Consider the following 27761-nt stretch of genomic DNA (forward strand, 5'->3'; position numbering starts at 1 on the left):
ACACTTTTTTACAAAGTGAGGAACAAACTTGTGTGCTTGTCTGTGCCCTTATATCAGAGCCTGAACCACTGGATAGATTTTCTTAAACTCGATATGGAACACTTCCACTAAAAGTTGCAATATTCAGTTATGTTGATCTGTAGTAAATCCCAGTTTGCATAAGACTGTAAATGGACTTCTCCATGTGTCCCATAAACGATTTTACGAATATTGTTCAGGTTCAGTACAGGAGGTTGTCATAGCTCTTCATTGTGCTGTTTCAGTTTTTAAGTAAGCTTTGTTAGCCATAAACAGTGCCACCAGGTATGTTTGTGTTCTGCATTATGGAGAGCGCCATTTCTGGTCTTGTCATAAACAGAAGTGAACAATGTGATATATGTTGCTCTGACAGGAAACAAGTTGCGACGCCTCATGATGTTCGCTTGGCCGTGTCTGCTGGTTAAGAACTGTGTGGACCCTGCTACACGCTACCATGGCCACCTTCTGCTGTCACACATCATTGCCAAATTTGCCATCCACAAGAGGATTGTCCTTCAGGGTAAGCGGCATCAACTTTACGCCACAATGATGAGTTTACTCAAGTTTCTGAAGCTTCCATGCTTCATGTTTTGCCCAGATTCCAACTCCCATTTATGAGAGTTTAATGGCTTTCCTCAGTTTTGCAGCAAATACCGTAATAGTTCCTCGTATTAGGACATGTCCACTTCCTGATCCTTTCCAGTGTAATACATAAAAAGAGGAGTGTATCGGTTTTTCTGTTCACTTGTTTGTTCATTTGTCTGTTCTTTGTTCATTATAAGACACCAAGTAGAGGTACAGCCCCATGCTTTCTTAAGCTTATTCCTGAATAACTTCATACCTCGGCCACTTTACACATAGAGAAGGAGTTCTAGTCCTGTCTGGGTGGGAGGCCAGGTGTGCCTCAGAGCAGATCTGGATGGTGTGAAGAAGAGGAAGATATCTGCCTCTACTAAAACCCCCAATTCCATGGTCACCCAGTCTCTCTACTGACTAAGCAGAGTGGCACACATGATCACATCTTCATGAGCTTCATGAGATTGCACAGAAATACTGAAGTGTCTTGAGAGTCCTGTGCTCTGCTTTCCAAAGAGAAGGTTATGTTGATGTGGGAGTGACTTTGTGTCTCTGTGTCACAGTTTTCCACAGTCTGCTGAAGGCGCACGCACTTGAGGCTCGCATTGTTGTGCGGCAGGCTCTGGAGATTCTCACCCCAGCCATGCCTGTGCGCATGGAGGACGGCAACACGATGTTGACGCACTGGACCAAGAAGATCATCGTGGAGGAAGGCCACTCAATGCAGCAGCTCTTCCACATCCTGCAGCTTGTTGTTCGGCACTACAAAGTATGTACTGCTATGGGGATTCCCTCCTCCATGTCTTCCTCACCATTTTGTGTTATATTCCTTCTGGGGGCTTTTTCATTTTATAATGGTTGAAAGAACAGATGTCTCCACTCTCTTATGTTTTCTAGTTAATCTTTACTTTTCACTTTTTTTCCAGCTCTTCCCTGTCTTCCTGATACTGCCGAGTACCTGTACCACCTTGTCCAGCGTTGTCCAGTATGCCTCTTGCTTCTGAATTTTAATTTTAGTTCCCTTCTTGGTATCTTGTGCTCTCCATTCCATTTGCATGGCCAAACCGTTGTCACTATTTATCTCCTAACTGCGTTCACAAATGTGAACATGTGGTAACATATCTACAGATGAGAATTATCACATTTTCCCATGTGATTTTCAGTGTAATAAGAGCTGGGAAGTGGATGAAGTTGACACAGCTGTCAGTTCAGGCTCATGTACAGTGTACACACAGTTGAGTGTTTGTATCATTCAGGTATATTATCCGGTGCGCCACCACTTGGTGCAGCACATGGTGAACTCCATCCAGCGACTAGGTTTCAGTCCCACAGGCACCATTGAGCACCGCAAACTGGCCGTCGAACTGTCAGAAGTGATCATCAAGTGGGAACTCCAGCGAATCAAGGATGAATCGGACACACAGGATGTAAGTGCTGATGTGGTGGTGAGCAATAACCTTAGATGTTAGATTGCATTCGTCTGGATTGTGACACTGTAGTTTTGTATGAGGGTGTCAAAATTCCCAGGGAACAGATTTAGGGATAGGCTTGGTTATATCAACAAGTTACTTTGAAGTTGGTCCTGAGACCCAGCAAAAGGCTCCACTCCAAGCCAGTGGAAGGAAATGGACAAAGACTGGCGTCTGTGAGGAGCAGACATGTTTGTTGTTGACTACTGGGGGATGGAATTGTGAGAAAGAACAGATCTTTCTGGGAATCCACTGTTATTTCCAGTAGGAAATTTGAACCCTGAAGTTGGAGGAAGTGTGGTAATCCAAAGTGTCGCTCTTCAGTTACTTGATGTCATGACCAACAGACCACAGTCTAAGTGATCATCACTGTGAGAGCTTCCAGCCTTACCGACCTTCTCTGACACATTTGCAGCAGTGTAACCGTGTGGTTCTGTCCAGATTGCAGCCTCCCCATCTGGAGTGGGGGTGAAGCGCCTCTCCGCCGATGACCCCAATCTAAATGCTGAGTCCAGGAAACATCATGCATCCGGAACTGGTTCTAGCATTGTGCCCACAGTGATACCTAAGGTTGAACCAGGGAGCACTGAGCCTATTGAACGGGCCCATGCAGACACCGTTCTCAATTTCCTGTTGAGACTGGCTTGCCAGGTAAGTTGGGATCATTGCACTTCCCATACATTACACACTGAAATAATGAACATTAAAATACATGAAACTGTAATTCTACCTGTTGTTTTATATAAGTCTGAAACTTGGTGTATGGTTATGTATGTGCAGGTGAATGATGCCAACACAATGGTTGGCACCCCTGGCGAATTGCTTTCGCGCCGCTGTGTGGCACTGTTGAAGACTGCACTGAAGCCTGACGTATGGCCACAGCAGTGTGACCTGAAGCTGAACTGGTTCGACAAGGTGTTTGCATCCGTTGAATCAGGCTCGCCAAACTACGGCAACATCTGCACTGCCCTTGAGCTTCTGACCTTCCTCCTTGGTGTCATGAAGAAGGAGCAAATTCTGGCAAGCTGCAAGCCCCTGCAGCGAGGCATTGCAGCCTGCATCACCTGCTCCAACTCAAAGGTACAGGATATGGTGAGCTTGAGGAGAGGTGAAGACTGAACTCACTGCTCCTCACCCATGACACTTCACTGAGTTGCTGCTAGATCCGTTCTTACCCCAGAGACATACTGTCCTCACTAAGGTTTTCTGAGTTTTCTCATTTCCTCCACGTGCGTCCTGTGATAGTACATTAAAATAGGCCATGACTACTTTATTCTATAGTTTTTTTAATTTTATGTCATTTTCCCATTTTATGGTATATAATTCATACATTTGGTAGGTGGGTCCCTTGTCACCACAACATGGCACATCCTCAGGTTGTGGATAGGGGAGACAGCCTCCAGATATGGAGGGAAGCTGCCAGTATATTGAATAAATAGTCATTGACAGCTAACAAGTGGCAGTCCTCCAGCTTGGGGGTGTTGGGCATGGGGCTAACAACTGCTCTCCTTAAAATATAAGCTTGTTACGAAATGAAAAAGTTGAATAGTTCTGTCCAGTGTGACTGGTTAAGGATATTGAACTTGGACGGAATCAGCGGAGGCCTCTTGTGAATACATGCAGTATGAGCCTTTGGGTTCCACAAATTGCTGACAGACTGCTGTCATGCTTGTAGCTGCATTGCAATGTACAGATTGAAGTGTGATTCCTTTAGATCAATGATTGTGTGGAGCAGGATCCCGCTTGATAGCCTCTCAGCTCGTTCAGTATCTTTTATGGAACCTGAATGTTTATTTCCCTGTGCACAAGATCCTACCACTGTGCCCAGTCCTGAGCCGCATGATTTCAGTCTGAAACCATCTGTCATTGCAGTTCTTTCATGCAGGTATGCTGTTGGAAGACATCTGCCACTGTTGCGTTTACTGTCTCATTATGTTTACATGCTGACTTATACAATGTGGCAGTAATTTTATGTTTTCGTGAAAATTGTGTGGATGTTTTTGCTTCTTTGCGTGTAGTGTCTGGTAGAAGTTAGGCTGGAAGTGAACGGCATAGGTAAGGGTTATCTGTGTTTCTTCATTATCAATGCTCTTGTTTGTATTAGCAAAAATAATTATTTTAGCATGTCTACATTTCATTGAAACTTCCAAAAAAAGTCACCAGTCATATCAGCACACTGGTGACACTCAAGACACATACTCAGGAGGTACTTAGTTTGAATCTCAGTCAGGACATTAACTCTCCTAACTTATATTTCCTGATTTTCTTCAGTCCCTTCTGCCTTCCTTCCAAATCCTTTCTAATTCAGTTATGTATAGTCTGGTTACTGGTAACGATGTACAGTAACCTGCAGAAAATAAATGCAACACAATCAGATATCTGGGGTTATTGACTTGTGTGTTTTCTTCTGCAGGTAATCCGCCTGGTGCATGGACTCCTGTCTCGACTCATGAGCATCTTTCCTACTGAGCCAACCAGCTCCAATGTGGCCTCCAAGTATGAAGAGCTGGAGTGTCTGTATGCCTGTGTTGGGAAGGTATGTCTCTAGTTTGGCAGCTCATGGTCAGTCATGAGGATTGAGCTGGATGAAGTGAGCTTGTTATCTTGAATTGGAGACTGCTCTGTTCAGGTTGTGTTCGAGGGGCTCGCAAACTATGAGAAGAACACCAGTGCCAGCCCAACGACGCTGTTTGGTACACTGATGATGCTGAAAGCTGCCTGTGTCAACAACCCCAGCTACATTGATCGCCTCATCACACCGTTCATGAGGGTTCTGCAGCGGATGGCACGTGAGCACATCACCCCCACCCCACCTCATGAAACTAGCCCAGGTGAATAAATAGTTCACTTATGCAAGAGTAGAGGTTAATAAGGCGTGAAGTTCAGTTGTCGCCTTCTGTACCACCTCATGTTGGACATCTTCAGAGCATTGTAATGGCTTCCTGTTCTGCTCACAGCACAGCTGTGTATGTCGTATGCGAGAGTAGAGTTAATAAGGCGTGAAGTTCAGCTGTCACCTTCTGTACCACTTCATGTGGGACATCTTGAGAGCATTGTAATGGCTTCCTGTTCCGCTCACAGCGCAGCTGTATATCTCTTATGCGAGAGTAGAGTTAATAAGGGTGAAGTTCAGCTGTCACCTTCTGTACCACCTCATGTGGGACATCTTCGGAGCATTGTAATGGCTTCCTGTTCTGCTCACAGCGCAGCTGTATATCTCTTATGCGAGAGTAGAGTTAATAAGGGTGAAGTTCAGCTGTCACCTTCTGTACCACCTCATGTGGGACATCTTCGGAGCATTGTAATGGCTTCCTGTTCTGCTCACATCGCAGCTGTATATGTCGTATGCAAGAGTAGAGTTAATAAGGCGTGAAGTTCAGCTGTCACCTTCTGTACCACCTCATGTGGGACATTTTCAGGGCATTGTAATGGCTTCCTGTTCCGCTCGCAGCGCAGCTGTATATCTCTTATGCGAGAGTAGAGTTAATAAGGCGTGAAGTTCAACTGTCACCTTCTGTACCACCTCATGTGGGACATCTTCGGAGCATTGTAATGGCTTCCTGTTCCGCTCGCATCGCAGCTGTATATGTCGTATGCGAGAGTAGAGTTAATAAGGCGTGAAGTTCAGCTGTCACCTTCTGTACCATCTCATGTGGGACATCTTCAGAGCATTGTAATGGCTTCCTGTTCCGCTCGCATCGCAGCTGTATATATGCACTTTACTGCAGTTAACAGGGGATGGGGAAGGAGAAGAATGATCAGAGCATTTGGTGAGGCTGTGCTCTTGGTTCCAGTTGCCAGTGAACTGCTCGTCCTGAGCCTGGATCTTGTCAAGAGCCGTGTCGTTGTCATGGGGGCAGAGATGAGGAAAATATTCATTGGCACCATTCTTGTTGGACTGATTGAGAAGAGTCCAGATGTGAAGATCATGAAGGCCATCACCAAGGTTTGTGTTTCCATCCAGCCGCCCTCAGTTGATACGTGTTGGTAGTTCCTAAACTTTGTTGCTTTACAAACTTAACTCTTCAGACATGTTCTCTGAAGATCTGAGGCTGTCTCATTGGTGAAGATTCGTGTTTTCTGGGTTATGGCACTGTATATTCTGGCAGCTTTTAGTGGAACATACTGCTTCTATCTTCTGTCATCAAGATGGAGGCAGAGTGTCCCTCTGAAATATTTCTTAACAGCTGTCAGACTGCATGATGGCATGACCCAGAAGACTGCAATGTGAACCTTCCCCAGTGTGAGCAGCTCAGATGTTTTTTTCAATGTGTTTAACTGTGTTGAAAATAATATTCCAAAGAAAAATGTATGCTGAATGGATTGTATGACATGGAAGTTGCGGGGTTTTCAAGCACAAGAGAAGGACTGTGTGTTGCTGTTACACGTTTGAGGGTACGTCTGCTAGCAAAGTAGGCTGTCACACTGTTACTACAGGGTGGTGCAATGATCCAGTATTTGATCTATTAATAAAATCTTTATTTCAGTGACAGTGCTAGGAACTACCATACAAAAAGAAAGACCATGGCATGGAGATTTATCCTCTGTGTGTTGCCTAAACTTGCAGTTCAAAACAAACATCACAGAATGGCATTTGCTGAATAGACTCAGAACAATGAGATATCATTCAACAATGTTTGGTTTTCTGGTGAGGCACATGTCCACTTGGATGGTGAGGTTAATAAACAAAATGAGTGATTTTGGGCTTTGAGAATCCACGTGCGATTCATGAGATGGTGCCTCGTGCACCGAGAATTACAGTGTGGGTCGCCATCTCAAGTCGTGGGCTGCTAGGGCCAGTTTTCTTTGAAGAGACAGTGAACAGTGACCACTATTTAAGCATGTTGCACAGTACTTTTGTGCTACAGGTTTGCCATTGCGAACTCAGTGGCCCATGCAGGATGTAGCCAGGCTGCACACAGTGAATGTTGTTTTGGACTTTCTGCGTGACACTTTTGACTCGCATGTCATCTCAAACAAATTTCCTGGCCATTTCATGTGGACAGAACTCGCTTCTGAATAGTCCTGATTTAAACCCATGTGACTACTTTCTTTGGGGATTCCTTAAGCAAAAGATTTTTCCAAAAAAGCTGCAAACAGTAATGGAATTGAGAGCAATAATCACTGAAGCCTGCAGTGAGATAACTGAGAATATGTGCCATCGAGTAATCAGCATCATCACAGTGCGTGCTGAAGAAGTTGCCATGTAATGGTGGTCATATTGAACACTTGAGTTGCAGAGGATAAATCTCCATCCATTGGCCTTTCTTTTTTTATGTTAATTTCTAGTACTGTAATGGAAATAAAGACTTTTTATTAATAGATCAAATACTGGATCATTTTGTGTTCAGAGGGACACACTGCCTCAGTCTTCAGTCTCGAAAGAGGAAGAAACCAGCAAGTAGGATAGTACAAGCAGGGCTTACTCTTCAATCCTGAAGACAGAGGCAGTTCACACTGGTGAAATGTCCTCGACTGAATGATATGACACTCAAGTAGATAGTGCTCTTCACAGTCACTGCTGTGAGACCGTCAAATCCAATGTATTTATCTTGTCCACCTTCTTGTCTTTCATGCTGTGGTTGATTTTTTTTACCAGTCTGTACAGATGAAAACCTCTCCACCTGTCTGTTTCATGTGTACCCGTATACCTACTGAACTCCTTTTCTTGTGTTTCTTTGTGATCAGTAAGAAACAGTGCATTCTCTTGTCATTCAGTGCACTGCAGGCTGCTGTGTTTACTCACGTTCCCTTCGTACTGTGTGTAGGCAGTCCTTTAGCCAGAGGCACAGAAACAAGAAAATGTGACAAAAGTGACAGGTTAGGAAAGTTTGGTATGTGGCCGCTGCGGACACAAAAGTGAGAAGCTGATCACTGTGTCCTGTACATCGGCTTCTTGGCTGCATTTAAGTGGAACCACAGTTGGAAAACCAGGGTCCTGATTGGAATGATTGCTGCACTCTTGAAAAATATTGTATAAGGTTAAACTGTGTTAGTTGGACACATGTCTCCTGTAAGAAATAATTTATTGTAATAGAGAAATCATCGAGGAATCATAAACCGAAAAACCATTGGTGGTGGAACATGTGTTACTTTGGGACTGGGTGCACTCAGACAGCCTGAATTATCCTGCTGTGCATTGTGTTGGATGAACTCGTTGCAGATGCTGGAAGACTGGATAGAGAACAAGAACCCAATTGCAATGAATCAGGCACCGACACTGAGGGAGAAGTCGATTCTGCTTGTCAAGTTGATGCAGTACGTGGAGAAGAGGTTCCCTGATGACCTAGAGCTCAATGCTCAGTTCCTTGACATTGTCAACTACATCTACAGGTTTGCCAACATTATGTGTCAGGCCATTGTGAAAGCTGTTAAAGGAGGAAGAGAACTGTATGTATGATGGCTGGGACTCAGATAAGTCACACCATTCAATGTCATGTTGCAATGCCTTGGGCGATGCCCTTGCTCTGGTTTTAGACTAAAGACAGCATCTTAAAAACTGGTTCTCCGTCCACCTTCAACAGTTTCACTGGCTAAGGCTATCTGTGATTGGTTTCTTTACCCCCTGCTTTTACATATTCTGTCATTTTACCAACATGGCTTACTTCCACCCTGAAGATGGAAGCAGTATGTTTCTCTGAAACACTGGTGTATCCCTACTTGTTTACTGGAGCTCTCTGTGTTTGTGAGTCAGTTTGTAATGCTGTCTGTATCCAGACACTATAACAGAGAATAGTAGGATGACTGATTAATGATGAATTTGAAAAGGTTTGGAAGGAAAACGTTATTGCCTAAATAAACTACTATCCTAACATTTGCCTGGAGGAGCTAAGGAAAACCGTGAAAGATCTCATAGGATAGCCAGTTTCCCAGCCTAGGTTTGAACCGAGCGCCCCCTAATTGCAAGTGTACAACATTAATGCTAGACTACCCTGTTCCACGAGGCAGTATTTTCTTCTGAAACATAAGTATTTACCCCCCAGACAGGACAGTGTCATAATCCAGAAGAACACAGTATAAACCGTGTTTCTGTGAATGTTAGCCTGAGCTGAGGTGACCTGAAGGAATGTGGGTTTCTTGTTGGTTACAGCTGGGATTTAAATACTGTATCTCTGAATTGTGAGTGAGGCTCAAGGGGAATTCATAGTGTCTGAGTGAACAGCATCTAATCACAACTATAGCTAATTGTTTCAAATCATTTGGCATGGTTTTCTGTTCAACTTGCAGAGACGAGACGCTCAAGTGCTCAGAGCTGACGGTGAAACTGGAACCAGCTTTCCTGGCAGGACTTCGATGTGTGCAGCCGGCCATTAGAGCCAAGTTCTTTGAGGTGTTCGATGCTAGCATGAAGCGGAGGCTCCACGATCGTCTGATGTACATCACGTGTTCTCAGAACTGGGAGGCCATGGGTCCACACTACTGGATCAAGCAGTGTATTGAACTTCTGGTTGTCACTGCGTCCTCCAGTAAGACATCATGTTATGCAGTGGAGAAGTAGAATAGATTGTAATCGCTCGTGTGCAAGGGTTGTTTCGGATGCATGAAGACGATTTGTTAGGCTGTTTCAGGTGCTGTGGTCATGCAACAATTCTAGGTTAAGTTGGTGACTTCCACACCCTAACTTCTCTATCCCTGTGGGAAGAGCCTCCAGAACTGGTTGTCTGAGGTTCTGGCTGGGCTGCACAGTTTGGCTGGACATAGCTGGCAGTTCCTCACTTTCCAGTCTATAGCCTAGTTACTGTACTGACCAAACTGCCCCATCTCCTGTGTATTTAATATCATTAACCATATTTAATTCATGTATTCTTCATTAACCTTCATATTCACAGAGGGGATTTTTGAATACCTCAGAGCTCTTGGCTGGCATTTGGATTTAGTGGTGGCAGTTGATAGTCTGGGAATGGAGGATTTACATGTCCTTAAACTGCAGGGTTGGTATTGACACTCCCCCCCAATATAGACACCAGCCCTGTAGAACCAGGAGGTGGTGATAGAGGTCAAAGGAAAGGGAGCCTGTTCGATGAAGCTATCCCTCAAGATTAAATGTTGGAGGTCAGGTACGTGTATAAGGAAGTGTGGGAGCATGGTGATATTCTCCAGGAAACAAGACAAAAAGGCTGTGTCAAGCTTCAAAGAAGATATTTCTGTGGCAGTACTGTACAGCTGTTATACTGTGTCTCAAACATCTGTGATGGTATGTCATCATCAGATGGTGAATGACTGTGTTTTGGGGACCAAAATTGCCCTGCTGGAAGTCTCACTGGAAACTCAGTGTATGATGTAGCCAGAAAGAGAATTCAAGCCTCTGGAACTTTACAGCCAGGAATAGTATACAAATTATCATCCTTAAATCTTTGAAGTGTGAAAGTCATTTATGTAATGTATAAATATTCATTTCTTACCTCACAAGAAAAACATTCCATCTGCGTAACAATATCCAGTTTATTCGTGTTGCTTAGCGAGGTAAGTACTGTTGTGGAAACAATATGAAACATGACAATACACTGTGTGGACAAAGAATGTATTTTTTTAATGTGTAAGCAGATGGTACATATAGTGACCACTGTACTTTATAAGGTTAGGATTGTAAATAGAAATAACTGTCACTCTGATTCTTAAGATGTCATAACGTTTCAGATACATTAATACGGATGTCGTCGGATGCCAACCTGTTACCCGGCATCACATCAGTCATAAATATGGCTGACTCAGCAGAAAAGGACAGTTTTGTTAATCTGGTGAACGTGAAGGAGGAACCAAGTGACATTCCGGAGGGTCTGGATGGCCAAGAGAAGGTGGTGTGTGCCAGCTTGCCTGTCCCTCCAGTAGATGTCACAGCTGCTCCCAGTTCAGAACTATCCTGTCACTGAGCTTTCTGCACTATTTAACCTTTCCAGTTGACATAGCATGTTTAAATAGATGAAGAAAATTCTGTAGGTATTTAGAGCCTTGGAGGTTGCCATCTACTGTAATGGAACAGTTTGTCGTCTGGTAGATGTTTACTGACCTATTTCTGAGGAATCTGCTTGCAGCATCTTTCTGATCTGACCTAACTTAACCATAACCTAACCTTAGCATGCAGCTTCAATTCTGAAGACAGAAGAACTACCTCAATCTGAAACAGTAGTGAACTCCTACCAAACCACACGGTGTCACATGCCAGAAGGTAGTTCTCCTTGTAGTCATCCCCTTGAGAAGCTCAGTCTTGCTTTTGAAGGTTCAGCATAAGGTAGTGTAGTTGGTTGAGGCACTATACTAGAAGCTAGAAGGTTGCGGGTTCAATTCCCAATGAGGTCATTGGATTTTTCAATCGACATAATCCTTCCAGCCTCACTATGGTGCAGTGGTTGACTCAGCCTATAACAGAAATCAGTACCAGGAATCTTACTGGGGATAAAGGGGCTGCCGGTGTGTAAGGCTGACAACCTCACCGCCATCTGTGAGGCAATTTTCTAGAAAATGTGGGAGCCTCAATGTCTCACAGCCCTATGGGCCACAGCAGCCTGTTACAGGGAGAATTTTACCTTTACCGGATTTTTGGACTTTGTCTACCATCCAGTATTCTAAAAGCCAGAACACAACATTTTGGAAACTGGATCTGTTTCCATCCTCAGATGAGGAGTCACCTGCTCTGTTGGGTCCCTTAGAAAGAACTAAGCTCAGTCACTGGACCAAACAGATCCAGTTTCTGAAATGTTGTGTTCCCTAGATTTTAGAATGATAGACAATGAACAGAGCCCAAAAACCCAGTAATACTGAGTGTTATACATTATTGTCAGAACTCTAGAATCATTTGTTGTTATTCAGTGATGCTGTATCTACTGTTGTAGCATGGGCCATGACTAGATGACTTAAAGAATACAGTCATGATGTGTTTAATGTTACCTTTATAATGTTCCTTGGGAGGAACTGAGAAAATGTAGAAGCCGTTGTCACATACCCCATCTCATGACAGCAGAAGAAGACTGACAGCTTCACTATGATATTTATGTAGATATTTTGGAGCTGTTACTGTACAGTTGGTACGAGCTTGTGCTGCACTGAGTGGTGAGCACTAGGGCATAGTCAGAAATGCAGTACTGTGATGTGTCCATCAGGGGAGCCAGTGTCCTAGCCAGAATTAAATCTAAGCACCTCCCAGATACAAGGGTAGAGTATTACTGCTGGCCTCGTCTTGCACATGCATAATGAATATGTTAGCGAGGATCTGGATGACCAACAGTTGTGTATAATGTAACATGTACAATAGTACAGCAATTCTGATACAGGTCATATTCATTATTTCCATGCTTGTTTTCCATCATGTATAGGATGATATTGACATGGACCTCCATGCTGTTGGATCAGTGGACCAGAAAGGTGAAGAGCACCCAACAAGTCGAACGCGCAAGGCAGCACTGGCGCATCTTATCATCCGCCAGTCCAAGGTGTTGGAGTCTATTCGCTCCACAAGAACCGTTCAGTTCTTGTTTGCCACTGCTCAGCTGTGTCACATGGATACGGCGCTGGCGGAACGGGTGTGGCTGGACTGCTTCCCTCGCCTTTGGGGCATCCTCACTGAGAAACAGCAGAGTGTGAGTAAAGTGTTTCCACTTATGTGCATAGTCTAGCAGTGAACACTGTCCATCTGTCTGTGTCTTCCCAGAGCTCGTCCTCAGTTCCTTCTCATGTTCTTCCTTCCTTCCTTCTGTGTGGCATTTCATAACATGCTGGACCATGTAAAGCTGTTACTGTTCAACAACCATGAGGCAGATAAATATACCTGAGCCGTTTCTAAGCAACGCCTCAGTAAACATGTTCCTGCGGTAACAGATACACATGCATAAGTAGAGGCACTCTTGGAAATGGTGTTTTCTACTTGGTCCATGGACAGGGCTATAAGGGGACAACTGAACAAGTGTAGTTCAATTGGAAGGGAGCTGCTGCTCAGAGAGAACTTGAGCCTGGAAGCAGAGGAATCTCAACTGTTAGAAGCCATTACCAAGGAATGGCTGGTGAAAACACAGCAGGCTGGAAAAGGCTTAGTGGGTGCTTTGGTGATTGGTTAGTTGTGTAGGTTAGCAGTGGTGCTGTAATTGGTTGTAGTTCAGAATCTTGTGTAAGTGGTTAATAAATCCATTCACCAATTCATATGCTGTCTGTAGTCACTCCAGACTATGTGACATTGTTGTTCCATTCTTTACCATAGTCTTCATGTTGTAAGTTTTCCTTCGATCTGTTTCAGTCCATATTTACCCAAGCATAAGCTCCCCCCCCTTTCATAGTCTCATGTGTGTAAAAGAAATAATGTATAAGTTGAAACATCTTAGCTTTTAACCCTTTCATTGCCAGTAAACTGACTGATCTGATGAGACTGGATGTGCCAGGTCTGCAACCATGCAGTCTGATTAATGCTCAGAAGCTTGTTTTGTGTTGATGTGAGTCATATATATTGTGACGTGACAGCCAAAAGCCAGAATAGCGGAAGAAAAAAGAGGCAGCCATTGCTATGCAGTAGCACCGTTAATAGGTTTCTGGGGCAGTGAATGAACATGTAACAACAGAGGATCCATGCAAGCAATGTTTTCTGTGCTGTCCAACCCAAGCTGAGTCAAGAGAGTCTTCAATTGGATTGTTAGATGCTGCTACCAAGAAACGACTAGTGAAGACATAGCAGCCTGAGAAGACTTAGTGTTTGCAGTAGTGATGTATGCAGTGTGTGGATTACTGAAGCTCATATATTTATTTGTATGTGGTTACGAGTTATAAGTCATTAATAAATCCAGTTATCAATCCAGATGCTGTGTATAGTCACTGACACAGTACAGCGTGTTAAGAGATGGGACTGCCATGTAGTACACTTGATGTCAGCACTGCTGGATCATACACAGAGGTCTCTTTTATACCTGCAATCCTTTAAAGCCAGCTGCCAGTGCTTGTACAGCCTGAAGAGATGTGACTCATATCAGCTGTATAATTTCAGCTGCTTAGGTTGTAATAGAGGAATGAAACTTCTTGCTTGTGTTGGATGGTATAAATTTATCCATGCTAAGTGTGTGGAGAACTGGAGTTAGACTCTCAGCAGGGCAGACACTTATGCCTTCACTGTCATGTCCAGACTAACTCTAGGGTCCACCCAACATCTTTCCCCAGTGCTAAAGTGGCTGGAGCAGAAACCAGCACTCACTACAATGTATTGCTCAGGTTAAGAATATGTGGAGTACTACCTCCACTGCCCGTATGTCCACATGACATGTTTAGTGAAGCAGTGTTGTGATCAGTTCTTGGCTTTATATGTCCAAATAATCTGTTTGTTTACTCTTGAAAATAAATACTTTTCTCTCTGTCACGCCAAATCTTGTTCTAGTCACTGGCTGTTCGGAGAGGTTCTTTGTTGTTTTCCTCAGTCCCTCCATGCTAATGCCAGGATAGTACCTTGATAATTCTACCATTCAGCACTATGTAGTGGAGCTACTGACAGTGTCACAGTGTAATTCACGAGAGAAATATTTGTTTCCTGGAACCTTCTCTTTAACCTTCAACATCCAAAGTGCACATATCGGTACATTGAAAGGTACAGTCATCATGGTCAAAGTACACATATTCGTCTATTTAAACACTGCTAGTAGAAGTGCACGCACAGTTATAAATAATTATTTTTAAATAGCGTAGTGGTTGAGATGCTACGCTACAAGCCGGAAGGTCGCGGATTCAAATCCCGATGAGGTCATTGGATTTTTTTCAGTTGACCTAATCCTTCCAGCCTCAAGTTTACTCAGCCTCTAACAGAAATGAGTACCAGGAATTAATTAAATAATTTTCCTGGGGAGTAAAGTGCGGCCGGTGCGTAAGGCTGACAACCTTACCTCCATCTTTGAGCCGATTGTCTAGATAATGTGGGACCCTCAACATCTCAAAACCCTATGGGCCTTCACGACCTGGTACAGGGATAGCTTTACTTTACTTTTTACTTATAGTAAAATTCAATGTACGTACTTTATTTGTTATCTTCTGGATGTATATATAGGCTTCCCCTCCCCCCCCCCTCCATTATCTAACTGAATCGTGCCTTGGTATGGAACTGCTCGAAGCACCCGAGAATGGACAGTTCTTTCAATTTCATCATCTTCCAGATGACGTTTCATTGCCATTGTATCATGAAATAAACTATGATATTTGAATTCACTATGAGCCCACAGAAAACTGAATGCTTTCTGTATCTCAGCTTCGATGCAAGCATTTGGTTGTGACTATAGAAAGGGCAATGTTTCCTCAATCTCTCTCGATCTAAGTATCTGCTGCAACTGCCATCTCTTCTCAATTATCTTTGACTGCTGATTCTCAAGTAATTCCCAGTTGGCTTGGGATCCTCGTTATATAGTCTCATGACAGACTCAACAGAAAACACCTTTTCTCTTGTTATAGCCCAACAATATCTCAGTTGTTGCTTGCGTATTCTTTGCCATGGGAACATGTTTACTGAGCTGTTGGTTAGCAATGCACGTCTCTGTGGCTCCACTATTCCGGCTTTTAGGCGTCATGTCACAGTACTCACAAAGATAAACATTGCCGGAACCTTGACAGGACTTTTCTGATGAGAATGAAATTGTATTTTCAGACCCTTCTAGCAGAAATGGTCCCATTTGTATGCAGTGGAGCACACGTTATTCAGAAGGACTGCCATCCCAGTGCCCTGAACACTTTCATTGAGGCCATGTCCCACTGCAACCCGCCCATCGTCATCAAACCGTAAGTAGAGGAGATGCATCTGCATGCACATTCAGTGATCAGACTCACCTGACACTGTAAGTGGAAGCGGTGTTAAGCACCACATCACGACAATTTAAGGGAGAGGGGTGAGTGGTCAGCTTTACACCCCAGGTGCTGTACTCACAGGAAACGAACCCTGGTACCCAGTGGGTAAGCCCCGGAGTTCAGCTTGATACAGTGGAGAAGAGAAAAATTGCGGCTCCTGATGGGAATTGAATGCGGATTCTCTGATCATGCAACCTGCAGCCTAGTCAGTATACTGACTAAGCTGTGTTAGTGGATTTGTGGCTAATTTAATGATGCAGTGTGTGTCTCACAGTGTATCAAGTGAAGTGGTTGCAGATTGGTGACTCATGAATTGGAGAAGGCTACGGAAGGCTCAGGAAAAGAAGTAGCCAGTCACTGATTTCATGTTTTGTCTTGTGTTATTTTGCCTGGCCTCCTTATCGTGGTGAGGGGGTTTGAGTATGCCAAGGACCCTGAGAGCTATACCAGCGGTAGCGTAGCTACTGGCAGGGCCTCCCTTGCTGGACAGATCAAAGGGTAGGCATCAGACGAAGAGAGACACCAAAAACCAAAAACTGATGCCGGAAGCAGCGTCATCAGCAGCGACTTGAAGCACAGAGCAAATGATGCTCGAGATGGTTCAAGTTCGTATAGCAACAGGCGTGACCAGAGTGGTTTGAACGGCTGTTGTACTGCGATGTGGAAAGCAAATGGAAAAACTACCACATTATCACTTTTTCTGGATAGTCTCTTTCCAAAAACAGAAGATCGCATTAAGTGGAGAAACTGTTTTGGAAGATACTGTGGACCTGTCGTCTGACAGATTACTGATGATGATGATTTTGCCTGGGAATAGGGGACATGAATTCCTCCCGGCTCTATGGTGCCAGCAGCTGGAGTTTCAGTGCTGAAAGAAACGGCTCTTGGTTATCCGGAACAGAGGCATGCATTGCTGGAGTAATGCAGTGGGCCACTAATAGAGCTTAATACTCAATAGAAATTGCAGCTTTACTGCTTGTGATCTGCTTCCTTCATGTGGAACTTGTCAGTATAACACTGCTAAGGTAAAGCTACTCGTATATCCTTGTAAGAGGCTGCAGAGGCCCATGAGGTTTTGACACGTTGAGGCTTCCACATTTTTTAGACAGATGGCGGTGAGGTTGTCAGCTTTATGCACTGGTCACCCTTTACCCCCAGAAAGATTTGTGGCATTTGTTCATGTTGGAGGCCGAAGTGACCCCACGGCCACAGTGCAGCTGGAAGGATTAGCCCAATTGAAAAATCCAGTGATCTCTTCAGGAATGAAACCCATGGCCTTCTGGTTTGTAGCATTTTGCTTCAACCAACTATGCTGCTACATCCCCCTGTTTATGTGTTATGCACATGGAAATGTTGGAGCAATGGCTGTAAGCAGTACCACCTTCTGACATGTGACACTTTGTAGTCTGGTGGAATTTCACACGTGTTTTGGGGACATATGCTGCATTCATCTTCAGGGTCAAAGAGTAAACCAAGGAATCAGCAAGAAACAAGCGGTAAAATTATTGCTTTGCTTACTCTTTGACCCTGAAGACAGTGGCAGTACCGTCCTCTGAAATGTCCGTGAACCCTTACCACACTACACGGTGTCACATCCCAGAAGTTAGTACTTTTCATAGTCACTGCTTTGAGAACCTCAGATACAGTATGTTAGTCCTCTTGTTTGCAGAGTCCTGATGAAATACCTGGGGAAGTCACACAATCTTTGGCATCGTATGACGTTAAACCTTGAACAGCTTGCATTCGAACACGGGAACAACAGTCAGCTGAAATCAAAGCGTGATGTCACAGACTGCTACGAGTTTGAGCCCATAGTGTCCCCCCAACAGGTGAGTCAAAGAGGAACTGCTCATTCTCGCTGTAATGGCTCAACAGAATATTTGCCATATTCACACATCAACATTTGTGCACATAGTTAGATCTGTTAAACTGATGTTATATTTTAGCGTCCTGTTGCACTGATTTAAGTCCATGATCTACTCTATCCGTCTCCCAGTGCATACATTCATCTATCCCCTCTTCTCTGTTAAACTGTTTTACATCAGAACAGCACAACTGTAATTATGTTGATATGCTGGAAACTGATGGGCAGTGAAACCCTGTTGTAGGAGATTCTGGACTCGCTGTCTGACATGTACTCCTTGCTGTGCGAGGAGGATATGTGGAGTGGACTGTGGCAGAAACACGCGCGCTATGTAGAGACAAATGTTGCTATTGCTTACGAGCAACAGGGCTTCTTTGAGCAGGCTCAAGGGGCATATGAGGTGGCCATGAGCAAAGTCCACAGCGACTACAGTTCGAGTCCTGCACCAGGAAGTGTACGTAGTGAACTCAGGCTATGGGAGGAGCACTGGGTCAGGTGAGTGGTCTCATATTCTGCTGAACTGTGAAGTTGGACTGCATGTTACCTCAATCATCATCAGGTCCGTTTTATCCCTGCACATAATTTTGGGTGTCTAATGACTTATCTTTCTTTGGGTATACCATTCACCAGAATTGACTAGAGTGAGGACAGGGCAAGGTAAGAGTAACCTGTTAGGAAAATGTGACCTGACAGGTGTGGAGGTGTCTAGGGGATGTAAATGTGGACAAGAAGCCTCAGAAGTTGTACTTGTTTCTGAACGTAATAATGCAGGTTTAAAGAAAGTGTCAAGTTTCGTCTGAATAGACAAGTGACTTGTCTACCTTCCTAAATGCCACGTGTGTTTTAAAGTGTGTACTCAAGTGTGAACAGCATTCTCATATTTTGATTTGGGTTAGCAAGGGATCACTGTACTTACTGGATGTGGTGCTCTGCTTTCTGCCTGCTTCTTGCTACATGTTTGCTTGTCTTACTCGTTCACTCTGAAGGCAGAGGCAGTATGTCCCCCCCAAAATACTGGGCTGTCTGTGAACAGCGTTACAACTGAGAACAGCACTCGCTTCAGCTTCATGTCATGATGTGTGCCCTCTGAATGCACCCTTGAACTCCATGCTGAACTGGCGAGAAGAATACTTGGAGGCAAGGGAGATAAAGTGACAGAGGACTGGGGGAATTATGAGGAGGTTCATAATTTGTGCTGTTTGCTCAATATTGTTAGGACGTATAGCACACGGGTTAAAGAAGATATATCCTTACAAAATATTTTGCTTTAAAACAGGCATAAATAGGAAGACAGTATTGAAAGAGGTCTGGTGAACTGATTTAGGATAGCATCCCCTGGAAGGCATCTGTGCATGTGGTAACAGCCGTTCTAGATATTACTGACAACTGTAGACCGGTGAGGATGGAAGATGTATAATGCCATTAATTTGTCTGACTGCCTGCAGATGTTCAAAAGAGCTCAACCAGTGGGACCTGCTACTGGACTATGCGCGTGACAAGAGTGTACAGAACCCATTCCTGATACTGGAGATTGCTTGGAGAGTTCCTGACTGGAACCTCATGAAAGAAGCACTGAGTCAGGTGGAGACCAGCTGTCCCAAGGAAATGATGTGGAAGGTGAGCAGGTGTACTGTTCACTGGCTGATTCTTACGAAACAGAAGTTGAGCAGGTGATATATCAGTTGTGGAATTTCGGTGACAGAAGGTGAAGAGGTGATGTAGTATTCAGTTGTGGGATTTCTGAGGAACAGAAGTTGAGCCTTGATGGAACTTCTGTGAGACGAAAGCTAAGTAGCCTCCTATTTCTTGGGGACTGTTGTTCTTTCCTTGGGTGTAAAGCAGCCGGTGAATGAAGCTGACCACCTGGTGTCCAAGTTAACAGTGCATGGAGCTCTACCTCTACTCCCCCATACACCTTCATGTGCAAGTACAGTTAGGAACAAGCAGTGCAGGTGTGTCTAGTGTGAGTGTGTGGCAGCCTTTAGTTGCAGTCCAGTCACCTGCCATGTGTCGTATGTGAAATGCTGCTTATGTTGCATACAGGTGCATTTGTACAGAGGCTTCCTCGCAATCTGCCACCCGGAGGACCCGCACTTGTCTGTGGTGGAGCGCTACGTGGAGCAGGCCAGTGGGCTGTGCATGAGGGAGTGGCGCAGACTGCCCCACATTGTTTCCCACATCCACCTGCCCCTGCTGCAGGCTGCACAGCAGGTAAGTCTCCTGTACCTGGGCTACATGAGACAGAAGCTGATCAAATGATAGGCTGGCTTCTGGGCATATTTCTGAGGCAGTGTGTGAACAGGTCGTGTCCTTCCTCCATCTTTCTGTTCACCTAATATCTGTCCTCTGTTAGCAGATTTATGCCACAGTGCCTTGCTTGGCAAGACCCGATATATCTCAGTCGGTGTACATGCTTGACAGCGGGAGAATTGGTGTTTCTTTCCCAATGAGAGCAGAGATTTTTCTGTTCTTCATGGCATCCAGACCAGCTGCCCATCCATCCTCATATACAGTGATTACCGTATAGTCTTTGCAAGTCAAGTAACCAGGACAGAGCTGACTGCTTACCTCCGTCGAGTGCTGAGAATGCGTGGAACTGTACCTGTACTTCCCCACACATCTTCACAGTGATGTGCATAATTACGAACAGGGACAGCTTTACCCTTGAAGATTACCGCCTTCTGTGGTGTGATGCCATGCGGTCCAACAGATAGTTCCAGCATCACTTTACCCTTATTTTTACCTTTTTCCTCTTCTTCTTTTCCTTCTGTTGCTTCTTTTTCCCCCTACTTCATTTTCTGTGATCTTCTTCTCCACTTTACTCTCCCTCTTCTGTTCCCCTGACTTATCTCTGCTGCCATCTGTCCCTTTGACACTTGCGGCGCTATGCTACAAGCTGGAAGATTGCAGGTTCAACTCCTGATGAGACCATTTGAGTTTTCAATTTACCTAATCCTTCCAGCTGCACTATGGCCCCAGGGTTGACTCTGCCTCCAACAGAAATGAATACCAGGAATCTTCCTGGGGGTAAAGGTTGGTGACTGGCACGTAAGGCTGACAACCTTGCTATCACCTGTGAGCTGATTGTCTAGAAAATGTGGGAGCCTAGACATCTCACAACCCTATGGGCCTCCATGGCCTGTTACAGGGATAGCCTTACATTTTACCTTTTACCGTTTCATGTCTGCAGCAGGGTGATACCTGGATCTCTCGGCATGTTGGTCACTCCCAGCTGTTCTGTAATTACTTCCATGTTTTGATGTGCTGCAGATCATGGAGCTGCAGGAGGCGGCACAGATCCATCAGGCACTGCAGCATGGTCGCAGCAATTCACTCCATGACATGAAGGCCACCATAAAGACCTGGCGCAACCGCCTCCCTGTGATCGCAGACGACCTGAGTCACTGGAGTGACATCTTCACCTGGCGACAACACCACTATACCTTCATAGCCTCTCACTTCAATGCACAGCATGACCAGACTGTCAACAGCACACTTGGTGTACATGCTTCTGCTCAGGTGGGTCAGCTGGTACCTAGTTCAGGTCCTAGTCAGTTCAGTTGGCTTACCTTTGCATTTCATGGTACAGAAATGAATAGCCAGCAGTCTACATGCATCCAAGGGATCTACTGACAGAAGAAAGAACTACATTCTGGAAGAGATGTTTTGTTGTGTCATGATGCATTAGCATCCTACATGATAATGGGGTGCAACTAAGGCGAGTGCCCAGTCACAGGGGGAACCAAAGGAAATAAGACTGCCTACCAGTTCGAAGAGCTTCCTCTGAATGTCCACTTTGCTGCCCTCTGTTGGCCATGTGTTTGTGTTACATTATCTGAATAGTGTTCATATTGACAACAGTGACAACATTATTTATGTTGCATAGCCAATTCATTGTCTCACAGGCTATCATCCACTTTGGAAAGATCGCCCGTAAGCACAACCTGCCGGGGGTGTGTCTCGACTCACTGTGCCGGATATATACGATTCCAAGCCTGCCCATAGTGGACTGCTTCCAGAAAGTTCGCCAGCAGGTGAAATGCTACCTGCAGATGGCAACAGTAGGTGATAAGAATGAGCTGCAGAAGGTGAGTTGTTATGTTGCCCAAAGACTTGCAAAGCATCGACAGAAGACCCTTTTGCTTATCTGTGTTAATGAACATTTCCGCTTCTGATACTGAGCAGGTTGCCACTGTAGTGGCAAGGCTAGACACTTTGTTTTACAGATATCCAGTTTTAATATAGTCAGAATACGAACCACTTTATAGTTCTTCTCAGTAACTTTAGGTGAATATTAGGATAGTGCCTTAACTCTTTCCGGTTGTATGTTGATATATAATCGACATGGTGAAAGTGGTTCCACAGGCGAATGGTGATAAATGATCAACAGAGTTTCTTTCACTTTTCTATGGTCACATGTCACTTCTGGCCACCGTTTCCTGTGGCAATGCATTCGTGAATGTTTTGTCTGCCTTCTTCTGCCATATGGAAGTCATTATTTGAACTTCTTGAGGAACAAATGTCACGTGTTCGTAACATGCTTTTACATTCGGCTGAACCACAGCTCTCTGGACTCAAGAAACAGATATAATCCCTTGCGTGATGCAGATGAAGAATGTAGTAGTGATATGTTAAACACAGAACTAGATAACTAGATATTGACTGTGATGATGAGTTCACTTTGGAAATTGAAGGAGAAACTGCGAGTGGAGAATCGAGCAAGGAAATGTTGGAAAGTGAGAGAGAGGGTGGAACAAGTGTTGTGTGTTGATGGGTGGGAAGATGTGACAGTGGGCAACAAGAAACCCAAAGCATACAAATTTACTAAAAATGCAGGGCCACAATTTAACCTTCTGCCAGATGCAGAATCCATGGATTATTTTTTAATAATGAGCTTTTGAATAACATTGTTACAGAGACAGACAGGTACACAGGACACAAAATTGCTGAATTTGGCTAAGCCAGTGATCCATTTGGAGTAGGTGGTCTGATGTGTCTGTTCTTGTTTTTAGGTCTAACTATAAATATGGGTCTAATCACATTACCCAACTTAAAAAGACTACTGATCTAGTGAGAGCAAAACAGATACAATTTTTTGGTGACATAATATCCAGAGATCGCTTTGTACAGATATTTTGGATGATGCATGTGGGGAAATGATAGCACTGAAGAAAGCAATTGGGCCATCAAAAGGACAGAGAAAGTACATGGGGTGATAGACCATACGAGGGGGTACCCAAAAGAAACCGAACTTATTTTTTTTTTAACTTATTTATTCAAATTTTAAGCACAACCCTTCAATCCCCTTCAAAGTACTCTCCACTTACACTAATGCACTTGTCTAGTCTTTTATTCCATTTTTCAAAACATTGTCTAAATTCATCTTCTGAGATGCTTGACAGTGCCTCCGTCGTTTTTTCCTTTCATGTCTCTTTTCATTCAAGGAAACAAAAAAAAGTCGCACGGGGCAAGGTCGGGTGAGTATAGAGGGTGAGGAACAGGGGTCATACCATTTTTGGTCAAGAATTGTCATACAGACAGGGCTGTGTGAGCAGGGGCATTGTCATGATGGAAAAACCAGTCACCCGACTGCCACAAATCTGGCCGCTGAGCTCCAAGTAACTCCCGACAGCTCCACAATTTCTTCAATGGTCCGTCGTCGATCTTCCTTGATGATTTCACGAATTTTTTCAACATTTTCATGTGTTCGGGCCGTGGAAGGACGACCAGAACGAGGTTTGTCATCAATTGACATTTCACCATTTTTGAAACGGGAAAACCACTCAAACACTTGAGTTTTCCCCATAGCATCGTCCTTGTACACCGTTTTTAACATTTCAAGAGTTTCTGTTCCACTTTTCCCGAGCAAAAATCAGAATTTCACTGCCGCACGCTGTTTACGAAAATCAGCCATTGCAAAAATGACGATCACACAAAACAGTTGTCACTATAAACACTGCCGAAACTAGTCCTTACCTTCTGAAGCAACGGTAGTCGGCTTATCGACTCAGGAATGTTAGCTCTATGCGCTCATAGCGGCAAAACGCGGTTCTACAAAAGCTCTGCCCACAAAAAAATTAGTTCGGTTTCTTTTGGGTACCCCATTGTATAGGGAAACAGTTTCAGAAAAATTTTGAGCCAGGTAAAAACCTTGCAATAAATGAATCAACAGTTGTGTTCAAGTACAAAATAATTTTCAAAATTTATAATCCAAAGAAACAAACGAAGTGGGGCATCAGATTATTTGTATTATTTGTATTAGCTGAAAGTGACACTGATTATGTTCACAGTAAAATTCCAGATTACGGAAAGGAGTACCTTTTGCTTCACTAATCCAGATGGCCTCTTTCCCCAGTTATTCTGGATTAGTGAGGGTTTATATTCCATGATGCAAAGATTACAGTCTTCTGAGATGTGAAGCTGTGTAATTTGATAGGTGGGTACCAACATGTCAGAGCAATTTTCTGCCCCCATCTTCAGTGTTTTCTTCTACTGTAAAGACAGATTCCTATCTAGCAGCTTGCATGGTGACATGAACCAGAAGACCATAATCTTAATGTTCACCACTGTGGGAACCTGAGGTGTCATCGTGTGATGTGGTTGCAGGGTTTGGATGTGATTGAGCTGACGAACGTGAAACTGTTGACACGTGAGATGACATCCGAGATCTATGCCCTGAAAGGCATGCTGTTGGCACAGATTGGCCGTTCAGATGATGCAAACAAGGTGTTCTCAGCAGCCGTTCAGATGCACGACACATTGGTGAAGGCGTGGGCGCTGTGGGGCGATTACCTTGAGCAGCTGTTCACGCGAGATGCCCGACAGATTTCTCTTGGCACCCAAGCCATTACATGCTTCCTGCATGCGTGTCGCCACCAGAATGAATCAAAGTCCAGGAAATACTTGGCCAAGGTACGTCTGTTTCTACATGTGAACCATCTTGTGTGGATGTCCCTTGTGTTCTTCATGTTCTCATCATCAGGCCTCATGCTGTCATCCATTTCATAAATACTGAGGGCTACAACAGAGACTGTTCTGCACAAGATAAGAAACAGAACTGACTGTACAGACCAAAATCCGTCTTGAGAAACTAGTAGTTGCTTAGCTGGTCAAGAAAATTCTTGCCTTTTATTAGACCCTTAGGCTCATTACCGTATACACAAACCCCACCACTGGACCTTACCCTGAGCCAGATGAATGCAATCCACCTTCTCACACCGTTTCCTTACATCTCATTTTAATATTATCTGTCCCTTCTGCTCGTATGTCTTCCAAGCTAACAGATTTTATACATTTTCCATATTTTCCATATCTGCTACATGCTGTGTCTGTCTGATCCTCATTTGTTTGCACTAATAATAACATCTGGGAGAGATAAGAAGTGTGTACAGCTTTTCAGCTGGAAAACTTGAAGGGAAGGGGCCATTTGGGAGAGCTAGGCGTAGATGGAAGTATAATATTATGATGAGCTTAAGGACATAGGTCAGTCTGCCTTAGGGTTCCACCCAGTGGTGGATGCGGTACTGAGCCATTGGGTTCTGTAAAGCCCCTGTTGCTATCATCACAGTGAACACTTTCCTGTGTGCTGTGTAGGTCCTCTGGCTGCTGACATATGATGACGACCAATCCACTCTAACTGAAGCAGTGGACAAGTACTCAGTGGGTGTGCCTCCAATCCAGTGGTTGCCATGGATACCTCAACTGCTCACATGTATGGTGCGCAATGAGGGGACTCTCATTCTCAATCTGTTGAGCCAGGTGAGACCATTGAAGAGAGTCCAGCCACTTAGAACAGTCACAAGGTTTGTTCCGTTGGTAGAGCATGAGACTGTCTCAAGATGAAGGAATGCAGTGTAGTGGTTGTTTACTGGTGCTCTTTCCACACATTGCTGTATCACTCTATGTCAAGACAAGACACTTCTCTTTCATGGTGTATTTGGTATGTTGTTAATTCCTCTGCCACTAGATGGTGCTTGTAGCTGCCCCATGTGCATACATCATTTGTTATTTATTCATTTGCCATGAAATACTGGGATCTGGTAGGGCACTGTAAAAGTAGTGGGGCCCAGAGGTAAGCCAGCTGTCAGCATCTAGACTGTATAGTGTTGAACGTTGGGATGGTTTGTTGATGAAAGATGAATTGCAAAGGATTTAGAAGGATTCTAACAGATCACCTCTTGAATATTAATGTGGAGCTGCTCAGAGTGAAAGTATTAACGCTAGTGTTAAATGGCCAGAATGACTTGCAAGATATTATGGTTCTGTAATTTGATCCCCTGCCTCACATTTCAGGAAGACTCAGAATCTGTCTGTGTCTTGTGGTCAAGTTTTCTAATGGTTTCCCTGTCCCATCAGCAAAATTCAGTCTTTTGGCAGATATGCAAATAACATTGAAAGTTTTGCATGGTAACTGTGTTCATGTAGATTCTAAAGGGTTCTAATGATGGTGTATAACACTCAGAATTACTGGGTTTTTGGACATGGTCCATCATCTAGTATTCTAAAAACTAGAGGCCACAGCATTGCAGAAACTGGATCTGTTTTCCATCTTCAGGTGAAGGAGACCATTGATTGAGGTTAGCTCATTCTCAGGGACCCAACAAGGTAGGCATCTCCTCACCTGAGGATGAAACCGATCTAGTTTCCAAAACGCTGTGTTCTCTGGTTTTTAGAATACTGGTCAATGGACAATGTTCAAAAACCCAGTAATTCTGGAACTGTGTTCATAATTCTTAATTTAAGAATACTACAGAGAGGTTCATTGTTGTGAGAGGAAACAAGCCCAAAATGAAGCTAAGTGAGGTGTGAAATGGATTATAAATATATATGTTCTGTTTTCATGCACCAAGCCACACAGAGTTTTAGCTGTCACTGTCATGAAGATAACATCATGTTGTTCCATGTTCTGTGAAACAGAAGAATTTCTCAAAAGTTGCCTTTCTTCCTCGTCCCCATCCTCTCTTATTAGCACATAAAATTTCCAGCCCCTACATAAGGAGGCACCGGTATCACTGCCATGTTAGTGACATTGGTGATAAGGAACTAAATGTTACAGAAAAGGGGTTTGATACTTGAGGTTACCGCTGCAGTGAATATTAAGATTACAGTCTCGTGAAAGAGATGTGAGGTCCGGTGATAGATACCAACATTTCAGATTTTCATCTACCCTGAAGGTGAGGGCTGCAGATTCCTCTGATGTTGGTACCTATGCACAAGATGACATAGCATCATGTATGTACCAAAGGATTGTAGTCCTAGAAATGGGACAGTCTACAATTGCCTGACCTTCATACAAGTGTCATGAAAATCTACAGGGACACATGTAGACATGTGGAAACTGTATAGTATCAAAACTGATTATTTCTGCCATTACAGTACAACACATTTCTGTTGCAGGTGGGACGCATGTTCCCCCAGGCTGTGTATTTCCCAATTCGAACGCTGTACCTGACACTTAAGATAGAACAGCGCGAACGCTACAAGAGTGCAGAGCAGGCTGCTGCTATTGCTGGCAAACTGGCTGCATCCAGTCAGGCACGACTCCAGAAGCACGGAGTAAGTAAACAAGTCCTATGAATCCTATGATGTCAAAATGTAGCTGTTAATTCGACAAACTGTGAGGCTCTGCTAAATGTTACAGTGTAGTCTCAGGGTAACCCAAGCAAGCTGCTTGCTATGTGCTTGGCTTACTGGTTGTGCATGAAGATGGATGCAGTATGCTGTCTGAAGTATCATTGAGCATCTACCAGATTACACCGTGTCACATTCCAGAATGATGCACCCTTGCATTATCTCCTTTCTCAGTTACTACCTGATTTGATTCTGATGAAGTCTCATTCAGACAGTGTGCAGTAAGTAGTATTGTTGCCAACCAAATGTCCCTCCCAGCAGTGTGGATCACTAGTGAAATTTGTTGTGGTGATGTTGCAGGCACAGCATGCAGCAGGAAGAGGGGAATCACAGCAGCAAGGTACGATATTCTCTTCCGAACTGATGTGTGTTTGGGGGGGGGGGGTGCGTGTGGGGGGGGGAAAAAACAG

General features: G+C 44.1%; 1 protein-coding gene across 4 annotated transcripts in view; it reads left to right on the forward strand.

Annotated features, from left to right (window-relative positions):
- LOC111861437 (transformation/transcription domain-associated protein) overlaps positions 1-27761 on the forward strand; it is a 90041-nt gene that overhangs the window by 44068 nt on the left and 18212 nt on the right. For 2 of the 4 annotated variants that reach the window (XM_023845998.2, XM_023846000.2), the window contains exons 33-55: positions 392-538; positions 1158-1363; positions 1851-2021; positions 2505-2714; positions 2844-3143; positions 4477-4599; positions 4693-4894; positions 5858-6009; positions 8227-8396; positions 9291-9529; positions 10701-10861; positions 12374-12637; positions 15661-15791; positions 17527-17686; positions 17966-18216; positions 19167-19338; positions 19765-19932; positions 20992-21240; positions 21627-21809; positions 24328-24633; positions 25315-25479; positions 27118-27276; positions 27652-27691. In XM_023845998.2, coding sequence (XP_023701766.1) covers positions 392-538; positions 1158-1363; positions 1851-2021; positions 2505-2714; positions 2844-3143; positions 4477-4599; positions 4693-4894; positions 5858-6009; positions 8227-8396; positions 9291-9529; positions 10701-10861; positions 12374-12637; positions 15661-15791; positions 17527-17686; positions 17966-18216; positions 19167-19338; positions 19765-19932; positions 20992-21240; positions 21627-21809; positions 24328-24633; positions 25315-25479; positions 27118-27276; positions 27652-27691 — 4329 coding nt within the window. The remainder of the gene's footprint in view (positions 1-391; positions 539-1157; positions 1364-1850; positions 2022-2504; positions 2715-2843; positions 3144-4476; positions 4600-4692; positions 4895-5857; positions 6010-8226; positions 8397-9290; positions 9530-10700; positions 10862-12373; positions 12638-15660; positions 15792-17526; positions 17687-17965; positions 18217-19166; positions 19339-19764; positions 19933-20991; positions 21241-21626; positions 21810-24327; positions 24634-25314; positions 25480-27117; positions 27277-27651; positions 27692-27761) is intronic. The other 2 variants (XM_023845999.2, XM_023846001.2) reach the window with 1 other exon arrangement.

Source organism: Cryptotermes secundus, unplaced genomic scaffold, assembly GCF_002891405.2.
Source record: "Cryptotermes secundus unplaced genomic scaffold, Csec_1.0 scaffold693, whole genome shotgun sequence".
NCBI lineage: Eukaryota > Metazoa > Arthropoda > Insecta > Blattodea > Kalotermitidae > Cryptotermes > Cryptotermes secundus.